Source organism: Leptosomus discolor, chromosome 2 (assembly GCF_034619465.1).
Source record: "Leptosomus discolor isolate bLepDis1 chromosome 2, bLepDis1.hap2, whole genome shotgun sequence".
In the NCBI taxonomy this organism is placed as follows: Eukaryota; Metazoa; Chordata; class Aves; order Leptosomiformes; family Leptosomidae; genus Leptosomus; species Leptosomus discolor.
The window spans coordinates 56,425,245-56,443,736 of record NC_141392.1 but is presented as its reverse complement, the minus strand read 5'-3'; the positions used below and the strand labels follow the sequence as shown (position 1 = coordinate 56,443,736).

Here is an 18,492-nt window from a genome sequence, read left to right as displayed (position 1 = left end):
GCATGCAGGGAGAGATTTGTCATCTTAATAAGCAAGGGCAGAAGGATGGATCCCTTCTGTGCTGTCTGTATTAATTTGGCGATGGACTCTACTGCCTTGTCCCCTTAAGAGTTGAAAAGATGCTGAGTACGGAGCTACTTCGTGCATTTCTAACAAATGATGACGTTTTCCCTCATTTTCCCCAACTCCTTCTTGCATAGCAGTGATGCGGTCCCAAGCTTGGGAACAGCACTGCTATTTGTTCTCCTTAAGTTACCTTTAATGACTTTAATATACCTGGTAGGTATCTTTAATGGTGTGTTCTGCCCCATCACAAAAAGGTGTTCAGGTGCTTGTACAGGAATACATTTATTTAGAAGGTTTTTCAGTGAGGGAAACCAGTTGAACTTTATCTGAAGTCACAGGAAGCTGTAGCAGAACAATAAACTATTTAAGGTTCACAAAATTTCTATTACTAGACTGTCTGCCTTATCATACTATCTGATTCTGATCAGCACACACAAGTTGCAAGCAGTGAGCACAGGGTAAGATGTCTTAATTAACCTCTAAGGAAAAAGTTGTTTTGTTGTGGTGTGGGGCTTTTTTTTTTTTTTTTTTCTCCTCTTATTCCTAATCTGCAGGTCCCTAGACTGCTATCTATCTCCAGAATGGTAGCACTTACTCATATGAGAGGATTTTTTTTTTTCCCCAGCCACTTCTCTTTCTAAACTTGTTTTCACTGTTTTATCCACTATGTTATCACCTTCCTCAAAGTCAGGTTAGCCCTCTCTGTTCCTTCAGGAACATGACCTACGATTTTGTTAAAAGCTCCTAAAGCATCACTAACAAGCTACAATGACTTAAGTTCAGGCTAGAAGCGTGGCCGTGTTTGCAGCAACTTACTGTTCTCTCTTCACCCACAAACAGTGTTTCCAAGTGTGATACTAGACTCCTGTGGAATACATCAAACGTACGTGATGGGGAAGAGAATGAAGTCAGGTAGAGCTAGGAAAAACATCCAACTACACACTCATCCTTCTGCCATAAATTATGTTCCCAGTGCCATGGGAGCCTCTTCAGAAGCAGCAGCTCCTCTTAAGAGTGGGCTCCAGATCTTGGTTCTGGGACAGCTCACATCTTCCTTGCACTGCTGAGTGGGTCTGACCCATCAGCCCCGCTCGGGGAAGTGAACCAGTCAGCAGAGCAGCTCGGTGACAAAGCTGTACAGTGCACTGCGGAACAGCTCCTCAGCACCCATCTCCTGACTTGCACAGGGTTATTACAGAAACAGTACATCGGGTCCTTTGGGCAGCAGAAAAACTTACCAAGCACCACTTAAGTCCAGTCACAGAGAATTAGGTTACATTTTAATTGTAATTTTTCTGGCAAACATTTTTCACCCCTTTAGAAGAATTGGCTTTTTTTCTCCCAATTGAGTGTAATACTTAACGCTCAAGAACCTAAGTTCCTGTTCATCTCACATTTCATGTTTCAGTATTGCAGCTAAATTGCTAAAATGTAAATTTGCAGGCCAGCGGCATCTATTGGGAAAAATGGTTTTAACAAAGTAATTTGAGGACACCTAGGTGCTCTTTAAAAGCATTGTCTAGGCTTGATTATCCCAAGTGTTCTGTCTTGGGACTGCATTTAAAAGTTACCAAGTCAAACACCTCAAAACAACAGGAGCACAGTTACTTTTGAAACCTTAAATCAGCTGATATCTGCACATAAAACCACAGCCATAAAAATCACGCTCTCTCCACCAAGCCCCCAGCCCCATTTACTGTGTTGAGGGGCTATTTGTGGTTTTTCGGCTCCAGCTAAGCCCTAACTGTACAGTAAAGCTTTGTATCCATCTTTCTCACTACATACCTGTTGGCAGCTGCACCAAGGTATGAGGGGGTTATGGTTTGGCAACTAACCGTACAATTCCAATGTGAGAACTTTCTCACTATTACACACAGAGAGCCAGGACCCAGCTGGGAAGTTGAGTGCATCGAGAACTGAACTGGAGCTTTCACACCATGACAGCACTTGGGAAACTCTCCCCGCCTGCAGCCCTCTGTTTCTGCTTCAAGCTGGAGATCTCGGGGGGGACCCTGTGCAAGTGTACACACGGCCTGACCAGGGGGAAGTTTCATGGCAGAGGCAAGGTAAGACTCCAGTTCCAGAAGCAACACAGAACTGCCCTGGCTGCGAGAACGCACCCATCTTTCGTCTGCCTCATCCACCACCCACCGTCACGGTGTAACTGAGAAGAACCATCTTCACCGCACAGGTTGCACAGTTGGAGTCTTTGCCACATGGCTCTGTTCTAGTCAGTAAGGGTCAGCTGGGAGGAAAAAGATGCAATAGCAATAAATACAGAATATACAAGGAAAACCAGAGAGGAATCCTAGCATATCCAGAACTCTTAAAATTTTAACCTTTTTAACAAAATTAAGACTAAATGCCAAAATTCCATTCATATGGAACCTTGCTAGACCACCCTTTACAAGGACCCCAGCTGTGCAGGCTGCTTCCATCTGTGCTTTTTTTCATCAGATGAGGTAAAGGACAACTTAAGAGATAACTTGATCTGGCAAGTTGTCATGACTATTTGTAAAACGGCAAAGAATGCTGAGAGTGGGGACTCCTGCCTTCCAGTCCCGTTTTTGTGGGGCAATAGCTCTACTGGCTACGGCGCCAGTCCCTGTTCTCCGTTGTGCTGTTGAGTGCATTAGCCCTGCCTCGTGGGATGAGCAACTGCACATACAGGACACCTCCCTGGAGCTCTCTGCAACAATAACGTGTACTCGGGTCCAGCCAGCACATACAAGCTTCGACGAGAGGGGTGACATTCTCACCAACTTCAAGCACCTGCCTGAAAAATGCAAGAACACTAAAACTTGCAGGAAAGTCTCTCCTCCTCCATCCTACTTTCGTCCCAGCAACTGAACAAACTTCAGCTCAAAGTTTCACCAGGGGCAAAAAAAGCCAGATACTTTGTCCCCACCTAAATGCTACTTACTATTACTTGGCTATTTAATGACAGCCGAGTAACAAAGTCATCTTGTAAAGGAATGTACAGGACATTAAGACAAGACACCATGGGATGCCCTTGGTACTGGTAAGGGCTGTGGTGAACCTTTCCCGATTTATGGACCCTTCACAGATAGACCAATTTAGAAATTGCAAAAGGCACTGGTGTACTGAGTTTGCCAGTCTGCTTTTCTCAGGCACTCTTCCCCAGACCACCAAGAGACTGTCCAAGGAAAGTCTACAGGCTGGAAACTGCTGAGCTGTGATGTACCACCTTCCTTCACAGGACAGCAGCCAACATCTGCCAAGAGTCTCATTATCCTTGCCTACAGGCTGGTTTATGAATCTAGTGTGACAACTACCAAAAAAAAAAAAAAAAAAAAAGAAATATGCAGAGTCCCAAGTAGTCAGATACAGCAAGGAGCTTAAAAACCAAAACCACAGCCCAAAACAGTCTTGGGGGGGGGGGGAAAGAAAGCTTAACTGTCTGTCTTGACTATCTAGCAGGGGAAAAAGGTGTCTTGCAATGTATGTAGCCCCAGCTGGGAAAAGGATGTTTGAGAGACTGTAATTCTTTAAATCAGCAGGAAAGCAAAGATCTTTGTCAGCCTTAGAAAATTATTTTGCCATACCTATACACTGTATGAGGTAACCTGTTCCTCCTGATCCCCCAAGTGCCTGCCAGTAACACACTGCCTGACATCACCTGTGCACTCGGTACTACGCATAAAACCCAAGTGGCTCAATCTCAGAAAACTAATTCCAACAGTTTGGGGTTACCCGAAGTTTTTGGCAGAGTAAGAGCTGGACAGACCTCTCCTCACAGATGTCGCATGACAACAATCCCCATTTCTGATGCTTTAAACAGACTCAAAACAACAAGTGCTTTTTCCCCTCACACTATTTTGAGCTGTTGAAGGCATCACAGCTACAGCTCATATCACCCTTTCTCTGTCTGTGTTCATTCACTTGCCTGTTTATGTCCGTCTCCAAGCTCCAGCCATTCACAAAATACGTTCTCCAAACCAGAGAAACACAACTACCAAACTGGTAATCACCAATTACCTTTGTCCCCCAAATACTTTTTAACACTTTCTTAACTAAGCTTGAGTCAATGCTGACAAACTCACTATTTATTCCAAGCTGTTTATTAAGTGTCCCATCATCTCAAAGTCACCATTCAGATGATATTACACAGTAATGTAAACATGGTATCGACACCATTTCATTTACATTTAGAGCTCCATTCTCTACAGCATACCTCACCTGCCTGGCCTTCAAAAATGCACTCAGGACAGTTGCAGTTCAAATCCTTTTTTCTAAGAAAAACAAAACATGCAAGTACACCTATTACTGTGACTTCATAGTCATGCTCCACTAAAAATGTCACTCCAGCCAAGAACATACAGTCACATTTGAACTTTTCCAGTTTAAAAGCAAGGCCCATGTAACAGGCTAATCTGGGACTAAGGCAAGGCCAGAAAGTAGAGGACTAATCTACCCTGCAGCTCTGCCAGTTCAGTTACAGCAGCAACTCCTTATGGAGTTGAGACACCTAACAAGAAAAATTCTATACGTACAGTTAAACCATTTCCTTAGATGACATGTGTTGTACTAACAAAAGGATTCCCTCCCCCCCAGACTGCAGCTACTCACTACCTGTTGATAAAGCTTTGGTCACTAGATGTAGGAACAATTCCTAACTCACATACTGATACCAGAAGAACAGCTTAGCCTATGGAATGGCAAAAATCTGTTTCTTCATTTTTTCACCTTGCACAGCCTACACAACAAGAAGCTCACACCGCAGCTCTCCCTCACCTCTAGGACAACCAGACCCACTCACACCAAGACCGCAACAGCTCAGATATACTTCACTTGGGGGCTGAGCACTCTCCTATCACAATGTACCCCAACAGCCTCCCTGCGACAAGGAAGCCAAGGTGCAGACAGGCAGAGCCACTCCACAACTGCTGCTGTACCCTTACGTCAGGGTTTTTCCTGGGGATCACCTTTAAGTGCTTCGTGCTTCCAACACTGTGAAAGATGAGCGAGATTTGGACCGAGCGCGTGAAAAACCCTAACAGGGAGGAAAGATATAGCCCTGAACGAAAAGGTTGGAGACTATCAGAGGCACAATATTGACTCATCTAGCGAGAAGCTCCTGCAGCTGTCGCACTTCCCACCGAGCCTTCTCACCAACATAAATCAGAAGTGGAAGTGTTAGAAATGGCAGCTGTGCTAATAAAGCAGATTTACAGCATTGATATAAACTCACATTTTATTACAGTGGTACCAAGGTGGACACCGTGCCCCACACCTCCAGGGAAGGGCTCCCGCCCACTGCCGAGGACACGCAACGCCCAGATCCCTGCAACGTCGGCAGAGCCAGCACCTGTCCTGGGGGAGTGGGTCAGCAGTGCCCCAGGGAGCAGAGAGCTCTTCACCACAGGGACTCTGCTCTCTTATTTTTCAAAAAGTCTGAGAAATTTGAAAACTCACTGGAAATCTTAGCAGTTTGAGCCTGATTAACATCACTAGAGCGGTTAAGGTTTTGACTATAACGATAAAAAAATCTGCTATTCCACTCCAGACTTCAACTGAACTCTATCAAAAAGACCCGCTTACAGGACTTGGGTCTGGATCAAGTTCCTCCCACTGCTCAAGTGAATTTTTACTCAGATTAGCAGACACTTTCATCATCCTATTAACACTTAAATCATCAGCAGTATGCTCATTTACAATGCAAAATATGATCTTACCAGACAAAATCCTGCCTTTAATTTGGGTATGCACAGACCAAAGCAAAACCAAAAACCTAGGGACTGATCCTATCATCAATGGCAACACAACTAAGAATGCTCTCAAGGTGTGTAGCAACACCTGAATCAGTCTGAACAGTCCTTTCAAAAAGTCATAAAACTAGGAAAGAAATCCTAAACAAGTACCTCAAGAAACTCAGGGGGAAAATTAGCATATAAAAACTAAAAGCACAATAATACCACTTAAGGAGACAAGTATAGATTTTAATTACTATTTCTGTTGCATGGATTTTAACTGTTAAAAAAAAAAATACCTCAAAAGATAAGACGTGAATCTAAAATTTTACTTCCATCTTAAGTCAGGTGTCCCAAATGCAACAGATGAACTGCTTGTCGCTCCCTGTGACACAGGTGACATCTCGGGTGTAAGTCAGCACAAAAGGTGTGACATTTGGCAGCATTAAACTCCACACAGAAACCTTTCTACAGATTCCAGCGGGCCCTGAATCAGACAGCATACTTCTAAATTAAGAATGGCATTATTACTGGATTTAAGTATTGCAGTCCAATCAAAGGTGCTTTAAAGCTGAGTTACAAGCTATTAATAAAAAAAACCCATAACTAAGTTAATTTTTCTCCTGTTTCAGAGATAGCACAGAGGAGAGTCCCACAGGAATGCCAACACAGAAGTACTCAAGTGCAACATAGAAAAAACAGGCCACAAAGCCTGCCAGACATCTGCCAGAAACACACTGGTTTTCCTAAGTAGCCCACTCAATTTAATTAAAATTATATCACTTTCACCATCTTCCGTGAGAATGAGACAAATCATCCACTACTGAGCATCTCGAGTTCAAACGTCCATCTACTCTTTCCTTCACAGTTAGTTTGCAGAGCTGGATCGCAAGGAAAATGTACAGGGAAAAAATTTGCCAAGCAAACTGGTTAAATACACTCTGTAAACTTCTGCCACAGGCTCACGCAGCAGAACTCGGAGCGCTGTTAAAAACCGTGTCCCCTGTAGTTCAGCACATCACAGGTACTCGGGGCAGGTCCTAAAGGGGCAGGTTCTGTTCAGCTGCTTTACTCAAAGCACTGCAACAGCAGCAGACAATCAGCTTTCAGATCCACTCAAATTAAAAGTAAGTCGTTGGGTTTGGGGGTCATTTTTTTTAGGACTTAACTAGTTTGTTTTCAAGTGCAGCTTACCTTGGATAAATAAATCAATATTAATGAGCTATATAATGCAAACAGACTCAGGCTGTGTCTATCAAGACTTCCATTAACTTCAGTGAGAGACAGACTCATATAAAGCTGGTCTAGTCCCTGATCAATTCATACCCCATAACAATAGCCTGGGATGACTGCAATCATCTGCAAATCCACAAACCAGACAAGATACAAGACAACTCCTCCCCCTGTCAGCACACCTGCTGTCAAGACTCTAAATTAAAAGAACTTCAGCCTTTTTTTCACAGCACATCTTAGTTAATGACTGTGGAAACACCATCCCAGCTACAGCTAGCCACCCTAAAAGCTTGCTTAGCTAAGTACCTTATAAAAGGTAATCATAATCCGGACCTAACTCAAGTCGTTGACATTGTAGCGTGCTGTTCCCAGTGAACAACACAAAGCGTACTTAACGGCAGCAGAAGCAGGCCCCCCGGGGCAGGGGTGCAAAGGAACCCCCTTTAACTATTGCTGGCCAAACACCTTCCCACAAGGTTTTCAACAACCACCAAGTTTCTCTCTGAAAGAGATTTCGTCCGTCCCTCTGCTCCAGCTAGCGGGTGTCACCCGACAGCAAGGCGCAGGGCCGGGCCGGGCCTAGACCGATTCTCTGACAAACCACGCTGGAGCCCAGCGCAGGGCTCACCCTTCCATGACCCAAGGCTCACCCTTCCATAACCCAGGGACTTCCCGGCCTCTTGCAGAAGACCGCCTCCCTGCTCCACACTAACAATTCCCGAGTTAGTAACTTTTGCAAAACTGACAATTTTTTCGTGTATCACAGTGTCCGTTGGTGCACGTATTTACGCAGTTTTATCAGCGCCCATGAGTTCTATAGCACGCCTTAGATTCGGTTAAAGCGAGGCCTGGCTGCAGCTGCCTTCCCTCCGCACTCCATCGCAACCGAACCCGTCGTTGTGCAAAGCTGCAGATGTGATTTTTACAGAGCACTTCCACATCCCTCCCTTAAAAAGGCGAGTTAAAGACACTCAGTTCAAATAACTTGTCCACCTAAAGTGACAAAACCCAAACCCAACCTTTCCACTTCCGTGCTCTGAATCGCTCCTTCTGAGAAGCGAACTGGAAACCTCCCACCCGGCAGCTCAACCGGAGATGCCCGGGTCAGTTTCACGGAGACCGCCCCCCCGCAGCCCCCCCTCGCCGGAGCACCGAACGAAGACCTACTATAAATGGCCCCTGGAGAGGAGCCAGGGGGACGGGGACACCCGCTCACAAAGTTCGTGCCCGAGAGCCCCGAGACACTGCGTCCCGCACCCGTCGGTCCGCTCCTCTCCCACAGCCGCCGGTTTGTCCCCGTCTCCCCGGTGGCTCCGCGGAAAGCAGAGGGATGCACCTGCCCCCGCCGCTTCTCCCCGGGAGAGCAGGGGGAGAACCCGAAGGCACCCCGCCCCCGCCGCCCCGAGCCTCGCTTGGCCGCCAAGCACCGCCCGTCCGGGGCCGACCGGTGCCCCCCGGCGCCAAGGCCGGGCGCCCCCGGCGGCACCGGGCAGCGGCAGCCTCCGCCGCCGCGGCAAGGCCGGCAGAGCGCCGAGAAGGCGGTAGCGAACGCAGCGCCGCCCGGTCCCGGCCCCGCACCGAGAAGCCAGCAGCTGCCCGGCCCGTTATTCCGCAGCCCGGCCGGCGGAGGGGCGCTGGCAGCAAGCGGCGCGGGGCGGGAGGCTGCACCGGCCCCCACCGCCCGGGAGTTTTAAAGGGGCAGCGCGCCCGCCGCGAAGGCTTTCGGCCCGGGGTGCCGGGCAGGAGGGCGGCGGCGGCGGGGCCGGTCCCGCCGGTGCGGCCCGCGCTGCGCGCGGCGGGCGGGGGAGGGAGGGGCGGGCGGGGGCTGGGTGGCTCCTGCTGCTGCTGCTGCTGCCGCCACAGCGCTCGCCGCCTCCCCTCCCCCCCGGCGGGGGCTCCTCGCTGCAGCCTCTGTGCTCCGCTCTCGGTCATGTGACCCTAACGTAACCGGACAGGAAAAGCCGCCGCCGCCGCCGCCGCGCTGACTCCGTTGTTGCTGCTGCTGCTGGGCGCGGAGACGGCGGCGGCCCGCGCGGCACCAGGCGCCTCGGCGGCCCGCGCCCCTCAGGTGAGCACCGGCCGCGCCGCGCACCGCGGAGGATCCCGGTGCCGCCCGCACGTGCGCCCGGCCCCGCCGCACCGGCCGAGGCCCGCGCTGAGGCGGCGGCGGCGGCGGCGGGCGGGCGGACGGGAGCGGGGGCGCGGCGGGGCCTGCTCGGCCCTACCTCCTCATTGTGTGCGAGGGGCGCCCGGCCGCGGGGTCCGGCCGCGCCGCGGCGGGCCGAGGGGGGCGGTGGAGGAGGAGGAGGGCCGCGCCTGGCGCCGCTGGGGCTGCCTGGCCTCCTGACAAACCCCCGTCGGGCCGGGCCGGGCCGGGCGGCTCCATCCGGGACACAGCCCGGCGGGGGATGGGCCCGCGCCGAGGGGAGGGGAGGGCCGGGCCGGGGGTGGGGGGGGGGTGGGCGCGTGCCGGGAGAGGGAGGGGGCGGGGGGGGGGGGGGGGGGAGAGGAGGGGGCGGGGGGGGGAGAGGGAGGGGGCCGGTGCCGCCCGGCGCCGGGCTCGGCTCGGCCGGTTGGGGCCCGCGCGCCCGCCCGCGGCGGGGCGGCCCCCCCTGGGGCGGCATCCGGCGCAGGGAAGGGCGGGGGAGGAGGACGCCGCGCGGCGCGGGAGGGGGCGGCCCCGCCTGTCTCTCCTCGGCAGGCTGGGCGGCCCTGGCGGCGGCGGCGGCGGCGGTTCCCGTCTCGCGCGCCCTGGCGGCTCCGCTCGCGCTGCGTCTCGCGCCGTCTCCGTCCGTCCGTGCGCGCGTGGCGTGCGCGGGGGGGCGGGGGGGGCGGGGAGGCGGGGGGGGGCGGGCGGAGAGAAGGGAGGAGGGGCGGGGCGCAGCCAGTGAGAGCGGCGCGCGGCCACCCGGCCTTCCGCCCCGGCGGCCAATGGGAGGGCGCCGTCACCTGTGCCACAGAGGCCGAGCGTGACTCCGGGGACGAGGGGGGGGGGGGGCGGGGGAGAGGGCGGGCGGCAGGCCACGCCCCCCCCCCCGCCGCGAGCGGCGCCGGCAGGCGGCGGGAGTGTCCCGCCGGCGCGCGCCCCTTCCTTCCCCGCCGCTGCTGCTGGAGCGCGCGCTCCCGTCGCGGCGGGCGGGTCCGTTCCGGTCTGGGCCCCAGCGCGGTTTCCCGGCAGCCGCCTGCCCGCCGCTGGGGGCGGGGGCGCGCGCAGCCCGCTGCTGGGCGGCGGCAGTCGCTCCGGAGGCGCGGAGGCTGCCAGGCGGTGGGGGGCGTTTGCGAGCGGCGGGGGCCGGGCCGGTGCCTTGCGCCGCCGAAGGAGCGCCGGGGCTCGGCGGGAGGGTTGTGGCCCGCGGGGGTGTGCGAGGGCAGAGCGGGGAGCGGCGGGCCGAGCTTGAGCCAGGCCGGCGGCTGCTTCCCGTCAGCACAGCCGGGCTCCTCCAGCCCAGCGGCTTCGGCGCTCCTCTCCTCGGCCCGTTTCTCCCCTTCCGCCGTGCGGCGCCGGCTCCTTCCCACGCTCGTCCCTGGCTTGTGCCCGCCGCTTTTCCCTCCGCGCTTTCCGAAATAAACGTGCGCTTTCGGGAAGGACTCGCCCTCGCATGGTTTTTCACCCGCCCTTGAGCAAATTCGGTCATTTCCGAAGTTGCGATGAAGCTGGGCCAGGGCAGCCTGTCAGCCGTACGCTGGAAGGACTGTCCCTGTGGGATTTCAGGGCGCAAAAAATACTTTTTACACGGTTGTTGAATCGGTCAGCACTAAAATACAGCCTTGCTGGTGTTAATCGTCATTTTATTTAGCTAAGGGTAAAACTCCTGAACATACGCACACCTGTAACGTACCCTCCTGTTTGTAAAAGAAACAAAGTGCTTTCCTCCTCTTTTCCTCTGCCGTGTAATGTCCTTGGAGTGTAACTCTTCCAGTGCTTTCAGTTCCAAGCATTTAAATATCTTTCAGATGAACACAAAAACGTAGTGCTGTACACATGTATGACCACTGGATCGTTTTGTGAGAAGATTAATTTGTGTCTCTGATGGAGGGTAAGAGCTTGAGCTGCCCCAGTGACTGCTGTTTGGATAAGGGTGAAACCATAAGCTAAACAAACTTAGGATGATAATAACTAGAAAGAATGCCTCTCTGGCTTGGAGTTCCCTCACATCGATGGCTTGCTCTGCCTGACAAGTTTTGCTGTCCAAGTACAAACCAGACTCAGCACTGATGAATTAAAAAATGGAGCACACTGAACAATCTAAATGAAAGCTACAGGAAAAAAAAAAAAAAACCAACAACATCTAGTGTGTGTTTTCCATAACATCACAAAGTCTACCTGCATGGAACATTTTGCAGGATTAAATAACGATGAACATGATTTTTGTTATTGCTGATAGCAAGTATTCCCACTTTTGGAGAGACGGAGAGGATTTGAGCGTAGTGTTTGTACAAACATAATTCTCCAAACAGTAATTTAGGGAGGAGAGCATGGACCTAGAGAGAGTTGAAACCTGATTTTTTTTCTCTTGTTAACTGTAAGAAAATAATCAAGTGTATCTCAAATTGTATTTCTCTCTTTGCCCTTACACCCCTGACTCCAACAAGTTTGATCTCATGTGAATGCAAAGGAATGCGTTTGGTCAGCCTGGTTATTGGCTGAGACGCGAGGGCGCTCTCCGCTGTCCAGCAAGTAGAAATGCTTGTTTCTTCTGTGACTAAACATATTGGCACATATGGAATACACTTCTATTCTCTTTCCCAAAAAGCCACACTTAATGCATAGAAGAAACAAGCTGTTTTTACCTTGCCTAAAATTTCAATAGCTTCCTATTCAGTTCAGAGGCAAAAAAAAACCAAGTCTTTTTATAAATGTACTGCTTTTGATCCACTTCTGGTTTGACCTTCTCTTTCTTTTCTGCTCACAGACCATCTCCACTGCTCTGGGCATAACCTGCCCTGGAATTTTGTTGAATTCTCTTGCTGTTTTACATGGCTATATACAGACCTGCATTACTTCATACTTTCACTTTTTCTGCTCAAAGCTCCGTTTGTTTGGGTTAAGTTGGTATCCGCTTGTTGATCTTACTAGCCCTGTATTCATCCACCCAACCAGACGCAAATGTCCTAGTGTGTTTCTCTGACTGTTTTTTTTTTCCCAAAGTTACCAATTCTTCCTTCCAAGGCTGCTCTCAAACCCTTGAGAAAAAGTTTATAGCTCTTAGGTAGTTCTTTGAGGGCACCCTCCAGCAGCTGGTACAAGGAATGGCGGGGGGGGGGGGGGGGCGGCGGGGGGACTGCAGAGGTGCTGATTTAGGGGGGCTCAGCTTGGTGCTGCCTTTCACCGTTAGTCACCTTGTGCGACGGCCAGAGATGGGCAGAACCGCACCGCTCACCCCTCGGGTTTCTTGATTTGCTCAGCAAGCGTGTGGCATGCCGGCACGCAGGCTGTTGTAGCTGATCTCAATAAGTACATAAACAGTTGTTGGGTGAAAAGATTGGCCCCTCCTGTTCTGACAGGGCTTGCCAATACCTAAAGTGAATTAATTGTTTCGGCCTGGGAAGGCCCAGGTTTGTATCTGGTGTTTCCCGGGAGGGGGCATAACCATCAGAAATGCCTAATTATTTAGTGTTGGGTTTGGATTCAGCTGGATGAACACATAACTTTTAGGTAAAAGACAGAGAGAGACACTGAAAATTCAGATTAAAAGTATCTAACTTGTCTTTTATTGGGTTCTGCTTTTGTCTCTTCCCACCCACTTAGGTGAGGGTGACTGATATCAAGAGGGAGATTTTTCCTGTTTGAACAGACAAGTGGCAGCCAAAATACTTTATTCTTCCCATTACAATTAGGTGGTTTTACTTCTTACTAATATTTCTTCCTCTCGTTCGGCTATTTATATTTCTATATCCAAGTTCCCCACCCCCCCATGTCTTTTCAGAACTCTTTAGTCCTGCCTCTCCTTTGCTCTAAGCCTCGGCAAATCTCTTGCACCTTTCTGGGTCGCATTGCCCATCATGAAACAGAGATCCTTGCCTACGTGTAAGATACCATTTACACAGTAGCTTGGGATTAAGAGGTGTTACTAAAGCATGACGTACGGATATTAGAGGGAACTATGTGTTAAGAGACAGCTACAGTTTCATCTGTGCATCTGCTGTTAAGTTTTACATGGAAATCAATTGCCTTTCAGAGTGTGAAAAAATGGATTTGGCCAACCATGGACTTATTCTGCTGCAGCAACTGAATGCTCAGAGAGAGTTCGGATTCCTGTGTGACTGCACAGTTGCCATCGGTGATGTCTACTTCAAGGCACACAAGTCGGTCCTCGCTTCTTTCTCCAACTACTTCAAGATGTTGTTTGTACATCAAACCAGGTAACTATAAAAAGGTTCACTGTTTAAATGTTGTTTCATTAGCTAAGCTAAGGAGATCTAGCAACATTTGGAAACCTGAAAATGTTCTTTTTGCTTCTTGCTGTGATGTAAGGAATCCAGTCTTACCTGCAAACTAGAATCTCACTTTAAAATGTGTTAAAGTTGAACTGTGAGTCATTAACACTAATGTTATAATTTAGCACAAGTTCTTTATCCTTAAAAAACCATAGAATTCCTAGAATTGAATATTTAAGGGATCCTGTCTTCACCCTTGCACTTTCCTTCCCCCCCTCACTATCCTCTACTCTGTCTTGGCACTGTTCTTGACATTTCCATAACATTATATACAACCCAGTAAGTATCTGCTAGGAGATTTGGAGAAATAGACTTATGAAAGAGGTTAATAAGTTCCTTTTTTTTTACAGTTTACCAAATTCAGTTAAATAATAAAATACTGCATAGTGGTGGAAAATAAGGGGGTTTGTGTTTCTGTGTTTATTCCCTTTTTTTTTTTTTTTTGTTTTTTGTTTTTTTTTACGGGCATCCTTACATGGAAGACATTGAAAAGATGACGGAAGCGTAAGACATTAAAAATAAATATTTTTTTGGTCTTTTTGTTTTCCCAATTATTTGAACTATCTTAAAAAGTTTATGTTAAGTGAGTGAAACTCATAACTCTTTGGCTAAGAGTTCTTAGCCAAAAGTAAACATCAAGGACAGAGGTGCATTTGCACTTCTGAGACAGGACTGTCTTGATGCTCCATCAAGAGTACCGAGTCATCTCTGGAAGACAGCACTGCAAAGTTTACTTTTGAGTAATATATCTGAATTCAAAAGCAGTCAGAGAGAGAGCTCAAGAAGGGTGCACCTCAAGAAATGGAAGAATTGGCTATAATTTCCTGCTTAGCTTGGTAGCCTGCTGTGGTTAGAACGTTCAGCCCACAGCGTGCAGTCACGTCTGGTTTTGGACTTCTGTCTTCTATTTAATGTGTGTTTAATACAAGAGCTACAATAACTCTGAAAAACTATTAGTATCCCAGATCCTCTCCTGTTAGCTAACTGCCCTAACCAAGATATTCCTGATTTTCTTTCTTCTTCTGTGAACCTTTCCTCTCTTCTTTCTGCACAGAGATCCAGCTTCAGCCGGAGGAGTGGTGGGTGTTTCAGTCCAGAGTATCCTAAAGCTTGATGCATAAGGCGTGCTCTCAGCTGGAGGGTGGTGTTGGTTTCAGTCCCGTTAGGCTGAAGAGGGCACTGCAGAACAAAGTGTCTCCCTTTGTTGAGCGCTCTGACCAGGGGACTGTTAGCCTGATCAGGCGCACCGCTGGTGCTGCTGTGTCTTCCTCCCTGTTCAAGGAAAGAAGCTACCGTTCTGCTCTGTGAGGAGCCTGGCTGCCACGGGTTAGGTGTGCTCAGGCTACACCTGTTGCCTCAGATCCTCAGGGGATTCACACCCTGTCCTGCATGGTTTCTGGATCGTAATGCAGTTGAGACAAGGTGATACCACACATTTGCAGAACTGTAGCTGTAAACACGAGTAAGACATAAAAGCCAAACGGGCAAGTGCCACATGAATTTTAGGTGTTTTCAGGGCTAAGTACTGAGAAAAGTTTAATGGTTTGCGAATTTAGAGTCCAGTGCTAGCAGGTTTTAATTTAGCTATAGACGTGTTTGAATCCAACTGAAAAAAAAGGGAAAAATACCTTTGCAATTTACAAAACGTATTAATATGTGGCAACAAATCTATAACATAACAGCAATTTAGAAAGGTGTAGATTGCAATGGAGCAGCTTTGTCTTTCAAGCCAGTTACTGCCCTGAGGAAAAAAAGTGTCATCTTTCAAGTGGCCCATAAGGTCAGCTTTTACGTTAAAGCATTTCTGTATGTTTATTGCAGATTCTGTCTTTTGAATTTAATAGATGCCTCTGATTTTTATCAATGCTTGAATAACCTAGATCTGGTAAAAAACATTTTCCTTATCTCTTACTGATCATTTTGTTTCACCTTTCAGTGAATGTGTCCGTTTGAAAGCGACTGACATACAGCCAGATATCTTCAGTTATCTCTTGCATTTGATGTACACTGGGAAGATGGCACCGCAACTCATTGACCCAGTTCGACTAGAACAGGGAATAAAGTTTCTGCATGCATATCCACTAATTCAAGAGGCCAGCCTTGCAAGTCAGGGAACTTTTTCTCACCCGGATCAAGTTTTTCCATTAGCATCTTCATTATATGGCATCCAGATTGCAGATCACCAGATAAGACATCCCACTAAGGTTACGTCAGCAGCCGACAAACTCGGGCGAGAACCAAGGCCACAGACATCACGGATGAACCAAGAGCAGGTTTCTGAAGGCTCACAGCTCTCACAGTTAGCTCCAACTCTGCCACAAGTGACCCGGACAAATATGTCCACTGCTGACCCATTGCCATCTTCTTTATCTCCAGAATTGGTGTCTGCTGCTGGTAATAATTCACCTGCAGGAGAGGAGGCCAACATGGAAGCATCTTCGTCAGATGAACAGCCTGCCTCACTCACAATAGCACACGTCAAGCCAAGCATTATGAAAAGGAACGGAAGCTTCCCGAAATACTATGCCTGCCACCTCTGCGGTCGCCGGTTCAACTTGCGAAGTAGTTTGCGTGAGCACCTGCAGATCCACACGGGAGTTCCCTTCACGTCTAGCCAGCAGGGAGAAAGTAATATTTCTTTGTCTCTCTGTAACAACACAGCTGATAAAGATGCTGTGGAAGTGCCTGAAGCAGGGATGATTAGTGACAGTGAGCTGCAGCAGATCTCGGACTCCCCGATAATTGATGGGCAGCAGCAGTCAGAGACACCGCCTCCCTCTGATATTGCAGACATAGACAACTTGGAGCAGGCAGATCAAGAGAGGGAAGTAAAAAGACGGAAATACGAATGTTCCATCTGTGGTCGCAAATTTATTCAGAAAAGCCACTGGAGGGAGCACATGTACATACACACTGGCAAGCCCTTCAAGTGCAGCACTTGTGACAAAAGCTTTTGTAGGGCTAACCAGGCTGCCAGACACGTGTGCCTAAACCAGAGCATGGACACGTACACGATGGTGGACAAACAGACTCTGGAACTCTGTACTTTTGAGGAAGGCAGTCAAATGGACAACATGCTAGTACAGACCAACAAGCCCTACAAATGTAACTTGTGTGACAAAACGTTTTCGACTCCCAATGAAGTAGTCAAACATTCGTGCCAAAATCAAAACTCTGTCTTTACACTAGAAGAAGATCGCTCCATTCTGCTAGGTGGTGGGGACACAGAAGCCACAGAGACTGATAATGCAGTGTTAGCCTCCATCAAAAAGGAGCAGGAAGCAGTGTTGTTAGACTGAATGTGAAACCTATATCAATTTTTTAAAGTTTCTTTACTCATTTTTTATTAAATCAATTTTTTCCTCCCCCCACCTCTTGCCTCACTTACCCCTGCCATCTTTTCCACCAGCCTTCTTCCCACCTTTTGTCTTCAGCAACCAGAACTGTACTGGCACGTTAGGAAGTTGGACTTTGCCTCTCCCACCAAAACAAACAAAAAGCTCTTGCATCAAACCACAACATAATTGATTTTAATACAAAGGAACGTGTGAAAAAAATAATCCAGCTAACTACGTTGATAGTATTAGTTAATCCAAATTTAATAGATTTTAAACAAAATTTAGATTGCTTAAAAGCGTATTTAGATACAATGATGAGTGTAATGAGAAACAGAGTATCAGTTTGGTAAGCGAAGAATATATATATATATATAGGTTTCCCTGGTGAAAGGCATTCCGAGAAGATCTGGCAAATTAAACACCATGCTTTTTAGAAGTCCACGTGCAAGTTGATTAAGTTGATATCTTGAAACCCTCTGAACTTTTCTTAATGAATGCAAAAATCTCTGTTCGTTGAGTTAAAAAGAGCTGAGGGTGTTGGGTTTCTTTTAGCCTGATGTTTTCCTTCACATATGCCTTTGAGTATCTGTTTCAGATAGCATCATTGAGTCAAGCAAAGTAGTTACTTAGTCAAATTTTGACTTAAGTAGCTGTAATAATAATGTGATGGCAATCTTTATATATATATATATAAAAATACTGTATATGTATAAAGATTTATATATATATATATAGAAAGTGTTTTGTGTGTATGTTCGGTACAGGTAAATAAATGCACACATCCGTTTCAAGCAACTGGCCGTCTAATCTCAGATGCAGCGCAGCGAGCCTTTTAGTTGTTTGACAAAACTAGTCAGAGCACAGGTTGTTTCTAAACAAATTTACAACGTCCTGAGCTGTGTGCATTTTTATTGGCCTGTTGAAGAGAAGCTAATAGGTAAGTGTTGTCACCCAAGCTACAAAGGAAACTAGAGAAGTGACATACTGGTGAGCACTGTACCATCGTTAGTGCAGCACACGCATGTGTTGTTAGCCATAGCTTCGAGTCATTCTGGATGAAAGGAGAGAGAAAAGCTTTATTGCCTTACTCAGGCGAGGAATGTCCATGATTTCATTTGGGCTAATGGCATGAGTGAAGAGGAAGAAAAAGTGCAGAGACGTTCTAGCAACAGGGGATCACGGTTGTTTTAAAGTGAATCTGTAGTGCTGGCTGGCAAACTCTGCTCTGTGAGAGTCCCGTTATTTTCAAAGCCAAGACAAAGTCTGCAAAAACTGAAAGGGTGAATTCTGTAGTTTTAGTTACTGCTGATGGTAGCACTGCATCCTTGTGTTAAAAATCAAGTTGTTGATTCTTATTATTTTATATAGATGCCCAGATTTTTTTGCTGGTAGCCTAAAAACCTAAACTGACAGCAGCAATGAAGCCCACTGAGCAATTACTGGGCCAACAGAAGGTGTGAGTGGACAGAGTAAGTGCCCCATCGTAAATGGAGACAGTGTGTGTTTTGGGGGGAGGGGCGGGAGAGGGCGAGTCACAAACCACAGCTCTTCTCTGTGTATACGTTTAAACTGAGTATCATCTTTCTGTGTATAGTTAAGTTCTCAGATTTGTAAGTTTTTATACATCATTTCATTGAATAAAAACTGAATTAAATGCGGTATGATTTATTGAGTTGAAGGTGAAACACTGTTTGGTTTTGATCTTC

The 18,492-nt window shown here is 48.2% G+C and overlaps 1 protein-coding gene across 1 annotated transcript; it reads left to right on the top strand.

Annotated features, from left to right (window-relative positions):
* The first annotated feature begins 13,167 nt into the window (after nt 1–13,167).
* Nucleotides 13,168–17,046, top strand: ZBTB2 (zinc finger and BTB domain containing 2). The gene is made up of 2 exons (XM_009957308.2): nt 13,168–13,373; nt 15,385–17,046. Exons 1-2 carry the CDS (start codon nt 13,168–13,170, stop codon nt 16,745–16,747), a joined length of 1,569 nt encoding a protein of 522 aa, XP_009955610.2. The 3' UTR covers nt 16,748–17,046.
* Nucleotides 17,047–18,492: the final 1,446 nt, after the last annotated feature.

Excerpts from the sequence above, each read along its gene's own strand:
- ZBTB2 (XM_009957308.2), top strand. The coding sequence starts at position 13,168 with ATGGAAATCAATTGCCTTTCAGAGTGTGAAAAAATGGATTTGGCCAAC. Across the intron at positions 13,374-15,384 it reads TTGTTTGTACATCAAACCAG|TGAATGTGTCCGTTTGAAAG; the intron begins GTAACTATAAAA and ends TTCACCTTTCAG.